Source organism: Ylistrum balloti, unplaced genomic scaffold (genome assembly GCF_031769215.1).
Source record: "Ylistrum balloti isolate Yb309-2 unplaced genomic scaffold, AGI_CSIRO_Ybal_v1 Utg369876, whole genome shotgun sequence".
Lineage (NCBI taxonomy): Eukaryota > Metazoa > Mollusca > Bivalvia > Pectinida > Pectinidae > Ylistrum > Ylistrum balloti.
Window position 1 is genome coordinate 1,552,774 of NW_026782016.1, and position 22,479 is coordinate 1,575,252.

At 35.0% G+C, this 22,479-nt stretch overlaps 1 protein-coding gene across 1 annotated transcript; it reads left to right on the forward strand.

The window, feature by feature from the left end:
• Positions 1–1,730: 1,730 nt before the first annotated feature.
• On the forward strand, positions 1,731–22,247 carry LOC132546232 (sushi domain-containing protein 2-like). The gene is made up of 19 exons (XM_060209941.1): positions 1,731–1,800; positions 4,332–4,462; positions 5,126–5,473; positions 8,171–8,272; positions 8,528–8,693; positions 9,047–9,304; positions 9,432–9,604; positions 10,890–11,056; positions 12,937–13,218; positions 13,773–14,044; positions 15,029–15,166; positions 15,686–15,877; positions 16,298–16,440; positions 16,999–17,125; positions 17,748–17,975; positions 18,184–18,369; positions 18,790–18,913; positions 20,422–20,442; positions 22,112–22,247. The coding sequence occupies exons 1-19, from the start codon at positions 1,731–1,733 to the stop codon at positions 22,245–22,247; spliced, it is 3,264 nt and encodes a 1,087-aa protein (XP_060065924.1).
• Positions 22,248–22,479: the final 232 nt, after the last annotated feature.

Sequence of the window (22,479 nt, forward strand, 5' to 3'; positions counted from 1 at the left end):
GCGCTTCTTTTAGATACGCCATTTTAATTTGCGAAAACAAACCGTTCAATTGATAATCGTTTGTAAATCTTAGAGTTTGGATAAAGAATTAAACAATAAGACTTTTTTTATGAAAATTTGGTATCATTACATACTATACATACTTTCTTTGTTGGTCTGAAATGACGAGAGAGAAAATAAAATGATGTGCCGAAATCAGTCATGCTGGAATTATTTAAATGTGGATAAACAGCAATATATTATCATTAAGTCTTACCCGCCATCTCCTTTGTAAACGAATAGCGTGGCAACAGAATAATAACTTGTGACAATGTTTTGGCTTATTCTAATAAAGATATAAATTGTTTCGTCAACTTCGAATAGTTTTTTAATAAGAATTATGATTTCGGTGAGTAATGTTGAGAATGATGCATTTTGATAAATTATTTGGCTCTATTGTATCAAAGTCTGAATTTGTTCTCGAAGATTATATTCACTTGTGTATCTCTAGTAAAGTCTTGTAGTGCGTATAGGCCTTATTAGCGGAAAAGGGATATGGACAAACCTATGAGGTTAACATAAAGTGTATAGTGGTAAAAGATAGGGACATAATCCCGTGGTTCAAATGGAAAAGATAGTAGGAGTCAACAGTACCTAATGTTTTAAGGAAAGACAAGTTGTGCTATGACTAAATAGTTGGTGACTGCCACAGAGATACTATCAGTGTTGACGAGATAGCTAAGTGCAAGTCCACACACACGTACTGTTGTTATCACCTTCCCGTTTGTCAGGTCTCAAATATTCCATATCAGTTCTATTTTCAAGGGCACTTTGGGTGGCTGATATTTATATAACTAGAACGGTCATTTAAGTTTCAACGGGTTAGTCACTATTCTTAGTTCTGTCGCAGGTCTGAATAATGTGTTGCATATTTTGCATTAATTATGATCATATAAACTGAAACCTCTAAATTAAGACCACCTCTCTATTAAGACCATGTCATATCAGTCCTAAGAAAATCCCCAACATATCTTTGTATAATTAGTTTCACTCTTAAGCCAACGCTGCAATTAAGAACAAATCACCGTTAAGACCCTTTCGTATTAAGACAATTTCCAAACAGGTCCCAAAGATCTGCATTGGTATTTTGCCGATATCAGATATAAGATATTTTGGTCTTAAATTGACTACTCAGGTATGATTACGTTTTGTTTTATTTAATTGAAAAAAAAACACTGGACTAATTTGATGACTGAAAATCTGGACAAAAGTCACCTCTATGGAAGTCCGTCTGTGAGGTCGTACATTAATAAGACCACTTCACTATTCAGACAACTCTTGTCCAATCCCCAATGTATTTTCTCCAATCTCTCACCTGCAACATATTTCAACTTAAAACTTGACGCTTTGCAAGATGCATCTTAATCAGTCGTCTCTTTTAATGAGAATGGAATCTCTTAATAAAGGAACCTATCCACTTTTAAGACAATTTCCCTCGTAATATAATACTTTTAATCAAGTGAAGCTTTAATCTAAAATGCTTTGACATATCTGAATTTGTCTTTTTTCAGTTATTGGTCGCTCCCTGCCCAATACAGCGTGATGTTTCGAAGACGATCAAATCATACCTGGTAATCTGTATTGGTAAACAACCGACTGAATCAGAGATAACGCCCGCGTCCTCCTAGCTTGGTCTTTCGTTATCTCCCAACCCACAACCTAGCCGGATACCGGTTCGCGAGGCATTCAAAATGGCGGCGTCCTCTGGACAGTTGAAATTCAAATGGATATTGATTGCATGCTTGTGTATGACTGAAAAAGGTTCGTATACTATTCTTACTTATATCAGACAATTTATCAATGCATTGGAAAAGGAAAACTTGCTAATTGTTGGTTGTTACATTGGAGATTGATGCTATTATTCAAAGGTACATCTATTTTGTAAGGTGTGCATAAACTTACCTATGTTGATTATGCGATGGACGTTGATACACCTGTGTGTCCCGCACATGCATTTACACAACAAACAGAGTTAACTAATTACGCTGTCTGTCTAAACAACAGTTAATCCCGTTTTATTTTGTTTCACATTCCGTTACGGTTAATCTACCTAATTCGCGCGGGAGTTTTCCCTCTAACGCACAAAGAATTATCTTAATGGTCGATTCGATATCAGAAACATCTTTACAAGGAAAGTATAACAGCAGAGGTTCGAGTTTTATGTAAGATTTATTAAAACTGTTATATATTTGATGTGCAGTGCTACATATAGGTGTATCCGAGTTTCGGCGGGAATGTCCATTTACATTTTCAAGCAAATTACATAGGACATATGTGTATATCTACAAACGACATCAAAAAAATTACACTGAGAAATTATATTATCTTATCAGACTATATCATGATCCTGACATTGATGAATAGCTTAGTTTGAACCCAGAAAAAGCTTAAAAACATGTCACCTGACGAGATAGCAAAAAGAAATTCCTAAATTGTGTACTGCTGATTGTTGCTTTATCAAGAGCATTGGGAACTTATATCAACATATGTTATCTACAATACTAAGTGTGTATAACGCAACAATATTAAAATATACAGAACACTACAGGCATCCATTTTCCTATGACGAAACCTCAAGGGACAGCTTTAAGCGCCATGATTTCGAATTCCCTTGTTCCATAGAAGGTTGCAACCTGTCTGCTTTTTAAGGGTTTTTTTTAATGTCAATATGTTCTCATAAAAATATATTGCTTTAATGCCTCTCATTTTCCCCCGTACAGATAGCAAAACATGAGCTACCATTTACAGGTAATATAGTTACAAGACCAACAAGGTTTCATATATAACAACTAAAACTCCAGGAAATTATTCAATTTACGTGACATATTTAAGGTTCATATGCAAATTAAGATCACATCATAACCACGAAACAAATTTTCGATTTAGTTCCGCACCAAAAATTTGGAAACGATATAGAACAAGGTTAAAAGTTTATTTGAATATCACAGTTTAATATCATTTAAGTAATAGCTCATTACAAACTAATGTGTTTCACATAGGTTAAATAACACTAACTGTACAGTATATTCTTTCTCGTTCGACCACCTTGTTACCACTAAAACTGTACTCTGAATCAAATTGACGATCGAAACAGGTCATAATGAATAGGCAACAGCACAACTGTACAACTTCAAGGCGTTTCTGTAATGTTTTCCATTCCCCTCTACGGTATCACCGTGGAAAATGTCACATTGGGATCGTCCGTGGGTGTCAGTAGACACAGAGGATGACTGGAGTAGCTGTGTCATCCGGGACATTGACCCACACTGACGCCGCCATCATGGTTATCGGCATGTTTACTTTGCAATCCAACAACGCAGTGCCTGTTGTGCCCTGACATGGCCACTATTTAAATCCTAATTGATCAGTACGAGGCATTTTCATCATGATTCGAATGCGTTAAGTGTACATCTTACCTGCCGTACGATGGTATTATTCTCCCACATTTCTAAAACACGTTCACTGAAATATTGTTTGACGTTAAAACACACCTTCTTGATGACACCAATCATTGCCTATCTTCGTCCATGCCTGTTATATTTGCATCATTACCTAATTCTTGAATGTGAAAACCTGTGCTTTACTTAACATTGAGGCTCAAATTATAATATGTATTTATCTACACCAACTCCCAAATGTTGTTCATGTTCTTTATCTACCTTTTCGTGCAGAAAAAGACCGATTATACAAAGATCCTTTTTTAATATGTTTAGTGAAACAATTCATCAATTGCGTCGCTACCTCAGCTACTGACAAAACCATCCGAGCGAGGCGTAAAGAGATGTTTTTATTTCAAGTACACTGTACAAGCCAGTTTATCACATAACTGGCCTGTTGTGTCAAATCAATCGACCGTATCATGATTACCGTAAGATATAGATGTAATAACACTACTGTGACATCATAATTACTCATATCACGATGACGTAGTCTGATTGTCTTGGCACTGAAAAACTCACTATCCGCGTCGAAATAAGTTTGCCTTATAGGATAATTAATTTGAAAATTTTTGCTTATTTTTCATAACCTTGGGTTATATGATGAATAGAAAACTGGCGTAAATGATTTAATATTATACATGTATATCACCCATCTCAAGGCTCGAATTATTTTTGAACCGGTTAACAAACTCCTCCATTACATCGACACTTATATGAGAGTTTCTGTGTATTAATCATATATCAAATTTAATATTCTTCGTAACCATTTTTAAAATGAAATTCAAGCCACTTTCTTTTAAGGTAGACAATAATTGAATATTGTCTTTACATTTACTAATATATGTCCACCAGGTATCCTTGGTTCGTCACTCTACGACACAGGTTCCCAAACGTTAAAGGCTTCCGTCAAGAAGAAGGCCAGGATTGACCTTCCTGATGGCAAGGCTTTCTCCTTCTATGGCGGCAGCTACTCCAGCATATGGGTGAGGGCATATCACTGAGAGAAGCAGAAGACATTTATCATTCTAGTTTTCATCACACCTTTCCTCCATTTTACCCCTATGTTTACTTTTCATCCATTCTAATATTTCATTTTATCACATTTGACCTTAGTGTCCCCAATATTTTGCTTTCTTTTAGTATTTCCAGTAATGATGTTTTGAAGTTCAGATCGATCATTCTATACCTAGTTTAATCCTTTTTTAAATAATCAGAACAGTTCCCTTAGTTTCCTATAATTGTGTAACTTTTGTAGCATGATGACAACAACTATTTTGATTTTAATATCACGACCTACAACTTATGATATATTAGGTATTTATCTCAAAATGTACTACCCCTATTCTCACTTTTGGAGTATAGCATTGCATGAACATGACATATTTACTTGACGGGTGTCATGACGTGTTCCATAGGTGCAGGGAGGAAAGGAATTGTAAATCAAAGTGTATTGAGGATGTGGTGAAGACTACTTCATGTAGAAACATAATGTAGACAAATCATAGTATAAGACAAAATAGGTGTAATTACAAGACAATACTTATTGGCTACACTTGGATAGTGTATGACATGAAGTGTTGTATCATGTTATCAAATATATCTTTAAGAAGTTACTAACCAATACTCAATAATACCTTACTTTTCAGTTGACAACGGATGGATTTTTATCATTTGACGAAAGAGCTGAGTATGGAAATTTTAACTTTAGCACTGGTGACGTTACTCCGTCTTATGATTACCCTTTCATTGCTCCATTCTATCACTCTGGAGAAGCCCTGGACTCTCACACTGGAGGTGGCACTATCTTCTACAGGACACTTAACACGTCTCACGACAGTGCGGAACTCAGTATGTTCGGTACAAATATATCTAATGCTGTGGTAGGAGTTCAGAATTTTCAGCCAGTAGGAGGTATCATTGTCACATGGCAAAATGTGGCAGACGCCATTGACATAGGACTTGGATGTGGTACGTCTCCGCAACCACAATGCAAGGTAACCTTTTTTATCACTGTTGAAAAAATGTGTCCACTTAACAATCAGACGTACTTCTTTTGTCAATTTCTTCATTAAATAATCGTTACAAGTTGATGGAATATTCATGTTTATCATGTTGTAGTACGAAACACGCATGTCTGAGTTTGATGTTGCTCTCCAAGACAGCCATTTTGGAGATCAGTGATGTTTGTTTCGTTTTATATATTTTCCCTATACATATAAGATTTACCTGTTTGTATTGACACTATAGTGTTATGTGTTACTGGCGTTTAACACAATAGTGTTACATTTCTGTTTGTATTGATATTATTGGTTAATGACACCCGTAGTTTGACACAGCTGTCCAACTTGTCCATGTGTGTTGACACATACATTTTGTTGTAAGGGTCATATGACGTTGCCCGCGTATTGCTTTCAATATCAAAAAGTTTTGGTTTTCAAATGTGTATCATTATGGTTATCTATAGTATCAATAGGATTTTATTTGCTAAAACTAATGTTATCTATGCTAATACCATAGTTATACATACTGTCGCTATGGTTTCTATACTGCCGCCGTGGGTATCAATATAGTTATCTATACAACGACATTGGTTGTTTATACGGTTGCTATGGGTTTTTTACCAGTAACAATAGCCTTTTGTAAAACGGATTAGCAAGTGTGATGTACAAATTATCAGTGACTTCCTTTTGTCATGTACAAATAAACGGCGGTTTTGTTTGATGTACCAATTAAAGTTTGTGATGTTCAATTAACAGATGGCCTGTTGTGATGTACATATTATTGTCGAACTTGTGTAATGGACAAATTATTGTTGATCTTGTGTAATGTACAAATTATTGTTGATCTTGTGTAATATCCAGAGATTGTTGACCTTGTGTAATGTACAAATTATTGTTGACCTTGTGAAATGTACATAATATTGTTGACCTTGTGTAATGTACATATTATTGTTGACCTTGTGTAATGTACAAATCATTGTTGACCTTGTGTAATGTACAAATTATTGTTGACCTTGTGTAACGTACAAATTATTGTTGACCTTGTGTAACACCAAAGAGATTGTTGACCTTGTGAAATGTACATATTATTGTTGACCTTGTGTAATGTACATATTATTGTTGACCTTGTGTAACATCCAAAGAGATTGTTGACCTTGTGTAATGTACATATAATTGTTTACCTTGTGTAATGTACAAATCATTGTTGACCTTGTGTAATGTACATATTATTGTTGACCTTGTGTAACATCCAAAGAGATTGTTGATCTTGTGTAATGTACAAATTATTGTTGACCTTGTGTAATGTACATATTATTGTTAACCTTGTGTAACATCCAAAGAGATTGTTGACCTTGTGTAATGTACAAATTATTGTTGATCTTGTGTAATATCCAGAGATTGTTGACCTTGTGTAATGTACAAATCATTGTTGACCTTGTGTAATGTACAAATTATTGTTGACCTTGTTAAATGTACATATTATTGTTGACCTTGTGTAATGTACATATTATTGTTTACCTTGTGTAATGTACATATTATTGTTGACCTTGTGTAATGTACAAATTATTGTTGAGCCTTTGTTATGTACAAATTATTGTTGACCTTGTGTAACGTACAAATTATTGTTGACCTTGTGTTATGTACATATTATTGTTGACCTTGTGTAACATCCAAAGAGATTGTTGACCTTGTGAAATGTACATATTATTGTTGACCTTGTGTAATGTACATATTATTGTTGACCTTGTGTAACATCCAAAGAGATTGTTGACCTTGTGTAATGTACATATTATTGTTTACCTTGTGTAATGTACAAATCATTGTTGACCTTGTGTAATGTACATATTATTGTTGACCTTGTGTAATGTACATATTATTGTTGACCTTGTGTAACATCCAAAGAGATTGTTGACCTTGTGTAATGTACAAATTATTGTTGACCTTGTGAAATGTACAAATTATTGTTGAGCCTTTGTTATGTACAAATTATTGTTGACCTTGTGTAATGTACAAATTATTGTTGACCTTGTGTTATGTACATATTATTGTTTGCCTTGTGTAACATCCAAAGAGATTGTTTACCTGGTGAAATGTACAAATTATTGGTGACCTTGGGTAATGTACATATTATTGTTTACCTTGTGTAATGTACATATTATTGTTGACCTTGTGTAATGTGCAAATTATTGTTGAGCCTTTGTTATGTACAAATTATTGTTGACCTTGTGTAACGTACAAATTATTGTTGACCTTGTGTTATGTACATATTATTGTTTGCCTTGTGTAACATCCAAAGAGATTGTTTACCTGGTGAAATGTACAAATTATTGTTGACCTTGGGTAATGTACAAATTATTGTTGACATTGGGTAATGTACATATTATTGTTGACATTGTGTATTGTACAAATTATTGGTGACCTTGGGTGATGTACAAATTATTGTTGACCTTGGGTAATGAATAAATTATTGTTGACCTTGTGTAATGTACAAGTTATTTCTGACTTTCTTTGAATTAAAACAAATTATTGGCGACCTTGTGCGAAGTACAAAATATTTTTTACTTCGAGTGAATTACAATTAATTGTTGACCTTTCGTGAAATACAAACAATTAGTGACTTGTATATCCCAATCATTTTATGGTAATTTGAATATGAACAGTGCAACGGTTGTTTTATTGCAAATGTTTCAGACAAGCACTTTTCAAGCCGCCATTCTTACAGACGAAAACAGCTCTACTTTTGTCATTTTTAATTATGGACATATGGATATTGCTATAAGAAAGTTTTACCAAGTAAGTAATGTCAGCAAATATTTAACAGTAAACTTGTATTGTTGATTGTTGATATTTGCCTGTATCCAAAATAATGAATTTTAACAACTACCAGAACAACGTCAAAAGAAAGATGCCTGAGAACATGTATTTAGATGACATCTTTGAAAGAATCAGATTCAGAATAAGGAACAAAAATAATCGAAAAAGATTTTTGCCGATATTGATCAAATGTAAAAACAATTCTGTGATGTGATTTAATTCTTTCTTTGACAGAGTGGGTTTAATGCAGGATATGGTGGTGAATGGACAACAGCCATACCTCAATCAGAACTTAACCGTGCACAAAACCTGAAAGGAAGTGACGTAACTGGGCGGTATTACTTTAGGGTTGGTTCTGACAGGATAGTTAGAGGAGGATGTCGTGACATATCTTTGCAAAGTAAATATCTTTTTTAATTTGCGCGTGCATGAAGTGCCTATTCGATCAAAGTTCAACTAGCATTAAAAATACCGCAAAGTCATATACCTCTAGTTTTATACATTCATCCAATGATCAACAAGTTTACATAATGGTCTGAGAATGGAATATCTACTTTACTAGAATATGATATAGCTAGGTCAAATGGTTTTGTTTCCTTGCATGATTGATAAAATATTAAAATACGTAGTAAAAGTAGGGAAAAGATACCTATATATTAATCAAAAGTTCATTATAACATTTATGCACCACGTTTTAGAAATAGAAATTGTAATCTTGTCATTTTGAATATAATCAACTTTTCCGCTGTGTAGATGATGGTGTTAGCCTAGAGATGTCGCCCAATTTTGGCGGGATGTTTGGTGGACAGACGATAGAAATGTCGGGTTCCTGTCTGGGTTTGAATGAGAACATCACATGTGCTTTCGGCAATCCCCCAGTGATCTCATCCGGCATCTTCATCAATTCAATGAAGATAAAATGCAGCGTGCCGAGACTTTTGGTTAGGGGACGTGTCGTTGTCTCGATGAGGCATGGTAACGGCAGAGTTTATACCGGGATTATAACAATAGGTAAGAGTACATCAGAGGTACATCACTATTTAAATATCAAAAAATCAAAAAATGTCTCTCAAGACAAACCAATGTGTTATCGGCAACAGGTTTTAATGCTGTTTACCTGTGTTCTGGTGTTTGGTAGTGGGTTCCGGACGGATGAGGGACACGCTCCAGTCAATTGAAATACCTGGAGCAGGCTGGAACACTACAGATGCTAGTAAACTTACGATGAGCTGGAACTCGAGTCTTCTCTCACCGCAGCGAAACGACCTGGTCACCATCAAACTCATCGGCTACAGGGAAACTGGAACAAAGGTAGGAACTTCAGAAAGCAAACGTAAGGTGATTGACAGAACATTAAGACCTACATGAGAAACAGTAACAAATATTCAATGAGTATCCTATGACATAACATATTCTAAAACATTGATCATGTTACATGGTTTTAAATCGGATAATGTCATTATCTTATTCCCGATATACCCTAGAAATCTGACTTTAGCCCAAAGATGGCGGCCATCTTTCTGTTTGAGGCAGATGATCGACATCAATATCGGAAAAAATCATTATTACGACATGCTAAAATGTGTCATCGAAATGTGAATTGGAGCATACGATAATCATAATCTTTGTGACATATTCTGATTCACTTTTCTCCCCTACAAGTGAGTTGGTCGATAATGTCAGAATGTTGACAAAGACGATAACCGTGAAATTGTCAATACAAGTATCAACTTAATATTACAAGAAATCATGTCAAATGGTGTTCTCTCCTACCTTTACGCGATGATTCGTTAGAGCATAATACAAAAATATTCATTTGAAAGTCTGAAAATTCTGATGAGCTTCACGATGCCCGTGGTATACTTTAATGAACAAATACCTATATCATTTTTAAAAAAAATGTTCACTAGGATTCAGTAAAACTACATTTTTGACAGATAACCCACGACGAGAAATATTTTAAGCCTATTCATTTGCTACCACCTTCATCCTGATCGTAATCTATGGGCAACTTGATTTGAAAGTGGTCGGGTCTTCTACGTCATCGTTGGTTGAAAGGAACGTTTTGAACGATTGACATATTGTAAGGGAACGTTTCGAAAGTGTGCAGGTCTTAGTTTTAGATGCAAACAATTTTATTCGACTTGCGATAGAACGACAAAATTAATTATCTAATATCCATTATTTACATAATAACAAATTGAGTCCTGGTCGTTATTTTAGATTGATATATGCTATGTATGATATCCTGGTTTATTTAACGAATCGGTGGTACACAGTAAGAAGACTTCCACTTTGTAAATCTTTGACCTATTGTTTTCCAGTGACGAAAGGTGTATACCTGTAACGAATTCATTACCTGGTAGCAACTTTGACAACAGTGATGAAACTTTTTAAGATTAAAAGAAGGATTAGATAAACAAAACGTGATCTAGTTTACAAAATAGATTTTAAAGTTCGTGGTTGCCTCAACTTGAATTTTGTTTAATCATCGTCTAATTAGGCGATGAGTCGTTAATATTTTCTACCTAAGGTAGTACTCTATTGCACTGCAAGTTTGTATTTTAATAACACACGTATTACACTTATTTTATAGGCAGAGTGGGTAGACCTGGCTGTCCTTGGCTCAGGCCCAAACGTCCTCAACAACGGAGTGTATACATTCAACACACGTGACCACAGATGTTCGGGAGACCTTTGTAAGGTGGAGACGGGTCTGGTGGAGGTACGACTGGTGGACCCTAGCAGGGCCAGATCTCACCTGTAAGTATGACTTTATACGTTTATATTCAGGACATTTGTTATAAGTTTGAGTTACAAAAACTATGCTTACCTGCCGTTGACTGACGCTACATATGTACGCTGAAAAGGCCAGATGACGTTCGCCGAATTAACTACTCATCAAGTTCAATTCCAAACTTCAACTGATATAATTTTTGACACTTTAAAAAAACTTTTTTTCAGTGCAACAAACATAATAGCTTATCTCAGAAGTTTTTCGTATCTTGCAAGTCATTAGAAATTCAAATTAATGCACGTGCTAAACATACGACTTTTTCGGGCATTGCCGAGTACAGCAAACGTTCATTTAGAAACTGTATTCCGACACTTGCAGCGCCTATTACATGGTAGATATATGGGGATTCAAGTCTAGTTACAGGTCCGAATATCAGATTGCATTGTTACAATTGTACGAAGTCGTTTATATGTGCGTCCTTCAAATGCAGTCATAAGTCTAAAACATGGAAGAAGTTTAATCCGTTTTCGACAACAGACATACATGTTCGATACGAAATGAAATGATATGCATAGTATTGTTTCACCAACACAAGTATTCTACTCTCAAACCTTTGCCGTACGAACAATTTATGACTTATAGGACAAAGTCAAAAGTATCATCGAATCTAATGTCCCAGAACTGTTGCTCGGCCAACAGCTAGTCGTTGCCTCTCATCGATTATATAACATCTTCCTATGTGAGTTTATATGAACAGAACTAGTCGTGGTAGACGTAGAGGCTGTCCAGAAAAGAAAGGCCTAAGAGAACGGCATCCCATTTCCAACTTCAATGATGTCCAGCACCCACTTCGACCTCAGATATGACTTTTTCTGCATATATCAACATAGACAATTTTCTGTAACGCGATGTCTTTTGATGCATGGCCTGCACATGTAGATCAAATATGTAGTATTACATGAGATTATTATCAAATGCGACCTGAATATCCATTGAAATACTTCATATTAGTGAATTCATCTTTCCAAGAACAATTTTAGTGGCAGAAACTCTGTAGATCGCCTTGCTGTTCATGTCACACTTCAAGATGATTAGCAGACAACTGATACACGATGTCAAAAAGTGTTTAAGTTTACCTTAAAGTTTTCGGTACCTGTATGAAGTCCAACATACTCAAGCCTGATCAGGAAAAGACAAAACTAATCGTCTCTTCCCAATTTCAAATTGCAAGCAAAAAAAGGTTTTCCATCTAAAGGTCGGTACCAAAACTATATTAAGTCTCAGTTGTAATAAAAAAAACTAAGGGGTACTGTTCGATAGTTCAACGAGAATGCCGGAGCAAATGAACGTGATTGCAAAATCCTACGATTTCCAGATCAGAAATATTGGTTGTATCAGACAGTTAATCACCACGAAGACATGAAAAACATTTGCTACTCCACTGTGCTAGGATAATGTCAGACTTTACTTTGGAAACCTGTGCGATACAGATCGGGTCGCAAATACGTTCATACAGTTCCACAGTATTTCCAAGAACTTGTCATCTTCTACCGACATATGTTTTCACCAAGATCAATGACAGATGTGCCTAATGTGCGATCTGAAGCCTTATTTGCATGCATATTCATATATGCCTGTGTGTAATGATAACGCTAAGATATAGATCAAATAGTGCAGGGTACTATGTAGTATTATATGTAGTATATCATTGCGGTATGATTTATGCATGTTTGAATATATCTTCGATTTATGATTAGATTATTCTATTATTAATGTTAAGTGTCTATACATATGTTGGAGCTTAAGACAGATATCTTTCTAAAATGAGGCGCCATTATAATTTCTGTATGCAAAACATGCTTCAGATGTATAACTGTTGACCAGAATTGTTTGTCCTGTCTTGCAGTTTCCTCGTGAGTCGTGAGTTACCCCTCGGATGGTTTGTTAATGATGATATGGTACAGAGATACGGCAGCCAGTGGCCACATGACAAGTGCATGTCGTGGTACAACAATGACCGCATGGACATGTCTTGGTTGCAAAGCCTACCTTACTGTCCCTGTAATCTAGGTCAGGCCCTGGTAGACTTCGGTCGATTCCAAACTGACCCAGGGTGTGACATGTTTAGTGGAAGTAGATGTACTTACCATATCGGAGCAGTCCATTGTGTGCGAGCTGTTCAACCAACGTAAGTATTACTTAGTGTTATAAAAATGCAAATAAGTAAAGATTTGTGTTGCATTTAAGAACAATTAAACTTTTATACTATTAAGCCATATGTCATATTCTTATGGGCTATCGTACTGATCCGAAGGTAGGGTTTTTTTTTCTAAACTTGTAGAATTATTACCATTGGGAAATGGGGAAATAAATATCCCTAGACAACAACAATGTGTTTAGTGAGTTAAATTTTAGTAATATCTAATTTTAAACGTTGTCGACTGTTGCAGCAGTTAATCTGACGCCTCTATTGTTTACAACATTTAACGTTAACCAGTTTGACGCACAATGTCGTGTCTCTTGCCCAAAGTGTCACGAATGGGACTCTTGCCTTATATGACCCGGTTGTGAATTTTGCCCATTTATTCTTGCCCGATGTGAAGCGCTCGTGACCATTGGCTATTGTGACATGACAAAAACTGATAGCGAATATGAAATATTTAGACCGAACAATTTTTGCGGGCATAAAATATGACATGTTAAACTCTAATACCTGACATAATGTTAATATTATTGGTTTAGGGTTGAAGGATCGGGGAACCAATGCTGTTACGGTCCCGATGGGGCTTTGCGTTATGCGGCTGATACGTTCCAGGGGAGTACTCCCGACAAGAGTCATGCATGGGGATCGTTCCCCTATGGTCGGGCAGATCTGGTTCCCAGCATGTCCCACTGGGTTAAGGATGTGGTGACTTTTTATTACTGTTGTCTGTGGACGAATTATGCCGACTGTGATTACTACATGGACCAAAGAGCCACGCGGGACTGTAGTGGGTACACACCTCCGAGAGCAGGTATGGTAAACTAAACATGATCAGACATTCTCTCAAGATTCAGACCAAAACATAAACTCTGTTTATAAACTTTTAGTTGTTTAATGCATTAAAAGTTAGCAATAAAAACTATTTGTCCAGGATATTGGGACCAACCCGATGAAAAAGTTCATCGATTTTGTTCCAATATCGATGTCTAAACCATTGAAAGGCATAGAAAATCCCAACGCTCCCAAACATTCAGACGATTACGAATAAGCGTCTAACTGACGACGTAAACTTTTTTCGTTATTGTCTTTACAATGTAAATAATTCCTGGCGCGCAAATGTATCAATTTATTTGCATGAATGGCCTATATCTGATCAGTTGAATAATTCAGGTAGCAAAACATTTCTTTCGGGTCTTTGATATCGGTAAAAATCGAGCTGATTTCACACAGAAATAATTAACTGTTTGACACTACTGTATCTAATTCTAAATCTGTTTAAAAGGGTGCTATTTTGTACAATCAACGGTTGTTGACTGATACGGCATCAGACAACAACTGGCTATCTTGTAACGATAATCTAACAGTTGTCCCGGTTAACAGTCGAAATTACATCATTTCATTCACATGTGCAATCGGGTAACATCTATGACTGCAATTTACATTGAACTCGCCAAACATGATAGTCTATGACACATTTTAGAATCTCGTATTGTCTGTGACCTGTCTTATTCATATGAAACTTCAAAGAATTTGATATTCTAAATATTACAAATCTGAAGATGATAAGATGAATATTTACACTGCCTTGATACCAAGGTAAGCGAGTTTGTCTTCAATAAGCCGTGCTTAACCGTTTTTTTGTAACTTATGGGTTTTATCACCTGATACTGCTTAGGTAGGTGATCAATATATGTTGAATACCTTTACGATAGCCTGTTTACCTTTCTTACCATCTCGGTACAACATGGTAACCTGACGATCATCAACAGTAGATATTATTTACTTATATTGACAGCTGCCATATTTGGACAAGGGCATGTGGAGACTCTGGACCACCGTCATTATCGTGTTTTTGGTGCGGGTGATTTTAAACTCCTGGAATCGCCGTACGCGAATATAACTATACAGGGCAGGTTCTCCAGAAACTATATGGGTAGGTGTTCCATTTGGACGAATTTTCAATGAAGAACAGTTTTATGTCAGAGATCGGCGTGTGGTTATTTCATCAATTGACAGTACTTTAGAGCAGTTGTATAGATCTATTTTCGCAATAACGATATTCTATGTAATTGTTTAATTCCACATGGATTTCCCTTCTTATTTGATTGTTTGTGTTTTGTTATGTAGTTATTCATAGCACTTTGTTTTACAATCCTTTATTTCTGATTGATAAGTATACAGTATACATTCTTTACAATTATTACCAGGTTCACACTACAATTATTTTCTTTCACTTTTGAATCTCTTCGGCGATAAATTTCCTAACCATTCTGTCTGTGAGTCTATTAACCTTTAACCTTATCGTTATGAAGGTTAATAAGGTTAAAGGTTAATAGAATCACAGACACGATGTTAAGTGACTTAACCTTAAGTTACATAATTATGTAATCCTGTCTAAACCAGACCATTTTCTGTAATTAATTTGTAATCCATTTTACCTTATCTGATACAGACATCTTAAGACAAAAGACATACACGACCCTAAACTCGTCTGTGGTTCTGACCAGTGTTGGTATAGAAGTAGGTCATGAGAGAGTGGAGATCAAACTAGACCGCAACAATCCACGACGCTTGCTCAATGTCCTCGTTAACAACACTTTCCAGTTTTTCGACTCAGAACCCGTTTACATGCAACAATTCTCACGTAAGTTAATCACATTAGCCTAGAAACAAGTGTTGTGTTTTTATAGATATAACTTTGGCACGTTTTGTTATTATTTAACAAACCTGTTACGGTTAATAATACGTTTGCCAGTACACTGACGTTCATCGATGGGGAAACGCCTAGCGATTGGTACATTTACAGAGACGGAAGCTATGCAACCATCAACAGAAGTAATATTGTAAAAGAGCTAATCCTATTTCTGTATATTCCGCAAACACAAAACAAAATATATATGTATAACTTTGTGTTTTATGATGCACTATTTAAACAAGAAATTTTTGAAGTTCATGATATTTTGCATCTTGCTTTTTTTCAAAACACTACAAAGAAAATCTAACAACATTACGTTTAAAATAACTATAGATCAAGATACTGTCTATCGTGTTTTTCGCTCTACAGAGGTGACCATTGTAAACTCACCCGATAAACCAGGGAACGTCAACTCCAACTTCACCGTGATTCTGAAGAACGGTATGGGTGTCCAGGTGGTGGCTTCGTCTGGTCTCATCAATGCATTCGTGATGGTCCCCTACACAATGAAGGTAGGTTTGGGGTAAATAATGCTGTATCAAGCATAACACCGAACGTTTGAAACGTTCCAATATGATCGCAATACAGTTATCATGAACATTAGCATTAGAACAAATATTCTAAATAGAAACCGATGAAAAAAGAACAAAAGGAATGACTATATAAGCAAAATTGAGAATTTAGAGATATAAACAAAACCAGCTAAATGCTTAATTTAAAAAGGACCTGAAGAACTAATACCAAAACTGAGAACTATGGATAAAACGGAAATGCCTACCAAACAACAACGACAAAATATTGTGTCTTTCTCAACAACTTACACTGGCTCATAATATACAAAGGTTTCGTAAGTATTGCTATTTCAGATATAAAGATATGAACATTTAATCGCAAGGAAATAAGCTGATGTGTATTGAAAGGAAAGAATACTCTTTGTATTTTCACTTACCTTTAAACCAATTTAATAATTTCCGAAAAAAAAATATTAATTATATTTCGGTTGATAGTTTCGTACAGCAGTATCGGCAGTAGATGTTAGAAACCATTCCATATAATTTTGTCTTACTCAGGGACTGGTGCGAGGACTTTTGGGAACGTGGAATGATAACGGTACTGATGACTTTACGTCTAGAGATACCAACCAGGTCGTACCTATGACGAACAACCCAACATTCTACAACCAGTTCACTTACTCCTGTATGTACTATTTTTAGTCATGTTATTACTTCTGTTTATCTGTATGCTCTATGGATAATACAGGTCACCTGCTTGTTTCCCTTTTATTCCATTGTCCTTTATTACTTTCTGTGGGGGCGGGAAAATATCCCAAATTTACCTTCTCTTTGAATTAACCATACTCTAAGGAGCGAGAAGATGTCTCAATTTCAAACCCCTCTTTGGATGATCTATCCTCGATGAGGCGGGAGGATGTCCGAGTTTTACCCTATCTTTGAATAATCAACACTCTGTGGGTCAGGAAGGTGTGCTTTGTTACCCTCTCTTTGAGTTCTCCATTATCTACGGGCCGGGAAGACGTCCCATTTTTACTCTCTCTCTTATTTATCTATGAGATTGATATTTACGATATTAAGCCTCTATGTGTATTCTCTGTGGGGCAAATGTTGTCCTTCATGTTAAAACTGTTAGTTTGGTTATTTTTGCAATTAATGGTATTCTTTTTTGTGTTGACGTCAGACTTTTACAAAGAATTCTCTGATTAAGAAATTTGGATTTGCTTCTCCGATCGCATAGATATGAATACAATAATATGTTGAACCATACATCAAAATTTTTTATTTTTTTTGTTACCTGTTTATAGGGCGTGTAAATAACACTGAAGACTCCATACTCCCTCATTACGTGTCCCCTGTAACTCCCTCCGACCTCAGAGACAGCTTCCCATCGACGTCTTCGACAATACGTAGATTATGCAATGGTCAAGAAAGCTGCGAGTTTGACTATCAGCAACTCAGATTAACAACACAGGCTGAAAAAACCAAGATGGCCGCCGAATGGGTTGGAGAGATGCAACTACTTCTTACCCCAGGTAAGTTTGGAAAGAAGATCATCTCATATCACCTGTAGTTAGTAGTTATATCATATCATACAATGATAAACAAATACCTTTCATTTTGTTGGTTTTTGTTTGTGTGATTTTTTTTTGATTTTTTTTATTTTTTTTTTTCGTGTTTTGGAGATTCTCACAGTTTTTAGGTTTCTTATTTTTAAACAAACTTTTGGTTTTCCTGATGCAGTGCGATCATGTGGCCTCCTAAACGTGCCCCGTAGTACCAAAAGCAATTACAACTACAGTCTGGGCAGCACTGTAACAGTGACAGGTTGTAGGACTGGTGAATTACAGGGAGAGTCATCGTACACCTGTGAGGCAACCTCTAACTTATCCCAGGCCTGGAGTCCGAGTGTCTCCGCCGTCTGTACAAGTAAGTCATGAATACTTATCCTACGAATGGAGCCGTCGTGATAGGAATACACCTGTCATATATATATATATTAGTATACATATGTCACGACATTTCTTCTGCAGTCATCAGACATATGAAAATTACGAAAGTCATTGAAAAATATGTCTGGTACACCACTACATACATATATATGTGTGTTTGATTCGATCACTCAGGACTAATGGAAGACCTCCTAGGGTCCACATTTAGACCACCATCATCACTGTCGAGCCTAGAGGGATGAAACAGTTGTATCTCTGCATCGGTTCTACTGTATCTAATTCTAAAATTGCATTAAAAGTTGCTAATCACCTGTGAGTCTTAACCACATATTTGATTATATAAATACGTAAAATGCTCTTCATAACCAGATACTATTGGGTCATTCTTTTCTTGTAGATGTGCCCTTGGACGAGGCTGATGTCGGAATGATCGTTGGTATTGTCTTGGCTATCGTAGCAATTCTGCTGGTAGCTGTCATTATTGCTATTATCTTTAGACGCCGGACTCGTAAAGACAAGAGGTAGGGTAGCCATACTACAGGTACATACGTGTTAAGTTAAGAGATTGTATTAATGTGTTCAGAATCACCTGCTAGAGCTTCCAATATTCTGCAAATTATTTACGTCCATATAATTAGTATATGTAAAGATTTTTTTATTAATTTAAACTATCAGTTAAGTAAGGTTTAAGGTGATGTTTTACCGTATATAGTTTTAATTGTATCGCAAATTCTAATTGGTGTTTTCTATGATAAGTTTAGCGTAGATACCATATATCTTGATTCCTGCGAAATTTGTGAAATCTAATCAAGCACCGGCCAGAATGTGTTGGTGTTAAATGCATCAGATTTATTGCAGTTAAATACTGGAGTTCTCATTTCTCATTACCGAAATAGTTCTCCTGTTGTTGAGTCAAAAACATTAAATATTTCAATGGACCTTAAAATGTGAATTTAAATTGAAGGCTCTTTAATTATTTGCGAATGCATAAACGACCATTTCAAATTCATAGTGTAACGTTCCCATTTCACAAAATGAAACCATGCATCGCTGGATACGTTTTAAGTGTAATCACACTTTACAATATGTCACAAATTGTACAATAATCGACATGGAATCCGAAAAGTGATACGGGTTGATAGGCTGACAAATAATAATATACCAGAACTCAAGGTATATTTACAAAAAGAAAACTACGATATAGGATAAGGTTTGATTTCTTCTTTAATGAAATCAGGTCGTGATATTTCTAAATTTGACTATGAAATCTGGCAATCGTGGAAAAAACATGTCGCCGGGAACCGACATTCAAAGTCAGTATTTATATTTATTACTAAACATTTGATAGTGTTTAAAATTACTTGAGAACCATAACTTATATCTATTTTAAGTTACTATATTGATTGTACGTGTGTATTTTAACTTAAAAGAACCCAAAAACGTTTAAAGTAGTAAAATATTATAGATATGAAACATATATTTTAAAACTTTAATATCTGATAATGAACAATAGTAATATATATATCCAGCTTTCTTCTTCCGAATATTTTATATGTAATCCCCATACGAGAACGTAATGTTAATGTTTTATGTCCTGTTTCAGTTGCAAATACTAATCGGTATTTCCATACATATGAATAAAGATACGGTTCACAATTACACATTTTATATGATCTTCTTTTCAAAATATCCAATATTTAAAATCTAACAATATCTTGATAATTGTATATGTACCTACCTAACTGAAATATAGTGTTAGTGTTCTTCATTTTAACATTGGTATGGGTCGATGTAGAATTCTTTAATTTGCTTTATATATTTTCACACACTTTAGACACGCACTTGTAGGATGCATTTTATAATCTGTATCTGAGTCTAAATTTGTATGGAAAGGCGTTTTTCACTCGTGTGACTTTTGTACAATTAGTGATACTATACTGTACGTTATAAAGCTCCAATATTCTTTTGACTTAGAGGTCGAGTCTAGCATCAGCCAAATATAACTTCATTTTTGTATATATTACTTTAGTCCGAGTGTACCGGAGGATGGGTGAGTAAGTCTCCCTCCCAACATATACCGCTAAGACGCTTTACATGTTAGTACCCTGGTTCTGCATCGTCCCTTTCCCATCCACCTGTATATCAAGCTTTGTCATACAGACTTACCATATATAGTGTTATACTATTTCTGGGCGTCATTTATGCATATCAGGCCTCGATAGTACGGGTGTTTAGATTGCAGTGTTAAATAACTATACATAGTTTTTATCAAATATGATGCCATATCCGTTTGCTACCATATATTTGCATGGCTGTCCATATTTGTATGTTGATGCAAGTCATTGTTGGTTCGCAAGATTCGTGTTTTAATTATGCTCAACTATGCTTTTTACTTTGTATGAATTGTATGATAATTGTATGAATTCATTTTTCATATTTAACATTATCCCTACATATATATTTAATTTAGAGATAATGTTACATTGTATCACTTAAATATCTACAGAATGTAGGGATAATGTTACATTGTATAGAATATTTCACTTCAACATACAGTATATAGGGATAATATTACAGAATATTTCACTTAAACATACAGAAAGTAGGGATAATATTACATTGTATAGACTATTTCACTTCAACATCTACAGTATGTAGGGATAATATTACATTGTATAGAATATTTCACTTCAACATCTACAGTATGTAGGGATAATGTCACATTGTATAGAATATTTCTTAAACATTACAGAATGTAGGGATAATGTTACATTGTATAGAATATTTTTATTGTGATAATATTACATTGTATAGAACATTTCACTTAAACATCTACAGTATGTAGGGATAATGTTACATTGTATAGAATATTTCACTTAAACATCTACAGAATGTAGGGATAATGTTACATTGTATAGAATATTTCACTTAAACATCTACAGAATGTAGGGATAATGTTACATTGTATAGAATATTTCACTTAAACATCTACAGAATGTAGGGATAATGTTACATTGTATAGAATATTTCACTTAAACATCTACAGTATGTAGGGATAATGTCACATTGTATAGAATATTTCACTTAAACATCTACAGAATGTAGGGATAATGTTACATTGTATAGAATATTTCACTTAAACATCTACAGAATGTAGGGATAATGTTACATTGTATAGAATATTTCACTTAAACATCTACAGAATGTAGGGATAATCACATTGTATAGAATATTTCACTTCAAGATCTACAGTATGTAGGGATAATGTTACATTGTACAGAATATTTCACTTCAACATCTACAGTATGTAGGGATAATGTTACATTGTATAGAATATTTCACTTCAACATCTACAGTATGTAGGGATAATGTTACATTGTATAGAATATTTCACTTCAACATCTACAGTATGTAGGGATAATTTTACATTGTATAGAATATTTCACTTCAAGATCTCAAGTTTATTGTGATAATATTACATTGTATAGAATATTTCACTTCAACATCTACAGTATGTAGGGATAATGTCACATTGTATAGAATATTTCACTTAAACATGTAGTATGTAGGGATAATGTTACATTACATGTATAAGTTTAAGCTGTTGTTTATGTAGTAATCAATGTCTGCTTATAAAAACATATGTATTTTTAAACATGAAAATACAGTTTATTTGAAAAATTATTTTCTTGTGCCGAATTCGTTTCTTTTTGTTTCAGAGGAAATTATTCAACTGATAAGTCTAACCCGATCTCCTCTGGGCAGTATGACGCTCGTTATTCAGAGGTGAAGTTAAGAGATGATGACGGCGCAACGAGGGAGAAACGTGCCAAGGACAAGGATTTCGACATGTAAACAACATTGAGGGTCAAAAGCGTATCTCTAAATGATGGGTGGGAATGAAATGAACATGTAATCGTCTGATCTTGGCGAAAAGGAGGAGACAATTTTATCCATTTTGTTATCCGTATTTGCTACACGAATAAGATCAGGAATCACGTGATTCTTTACTCTATTATCGGATTTCTTATCTTAAAATCAATATATCGATAAGCCTCTTAACACCTTGTTTTGCCACAAGAGGCAA

What these genes read in the sequence shown, in the direction of transcription:
- LOC132546232 (XM_060209941.1), top strand. Translation starts at nt 1,731, where the DNA reads ATGGCGGCGTCCTCTGGACAGTTGAAATTCAAATGGATATTGATTGCA. An exon ending in CTTGTGTATGACTGAAAAAG is followed by an intron (nt 1,801 to 4,331) that starts GTTCGTATACTA and finishes TATGTCCACCAG; the next exon opens with GTATCCTTGGTTCGTCACTC. An exon ending in CTATAAGAAAGTTTTACCAA is followed by an intron (nt 8,273 to 8,527) that starts GTAAGTAATGTC and finishes TTTCTTTGACAG; the next exon opens with AGTGGGTTTAATGCAGGATA.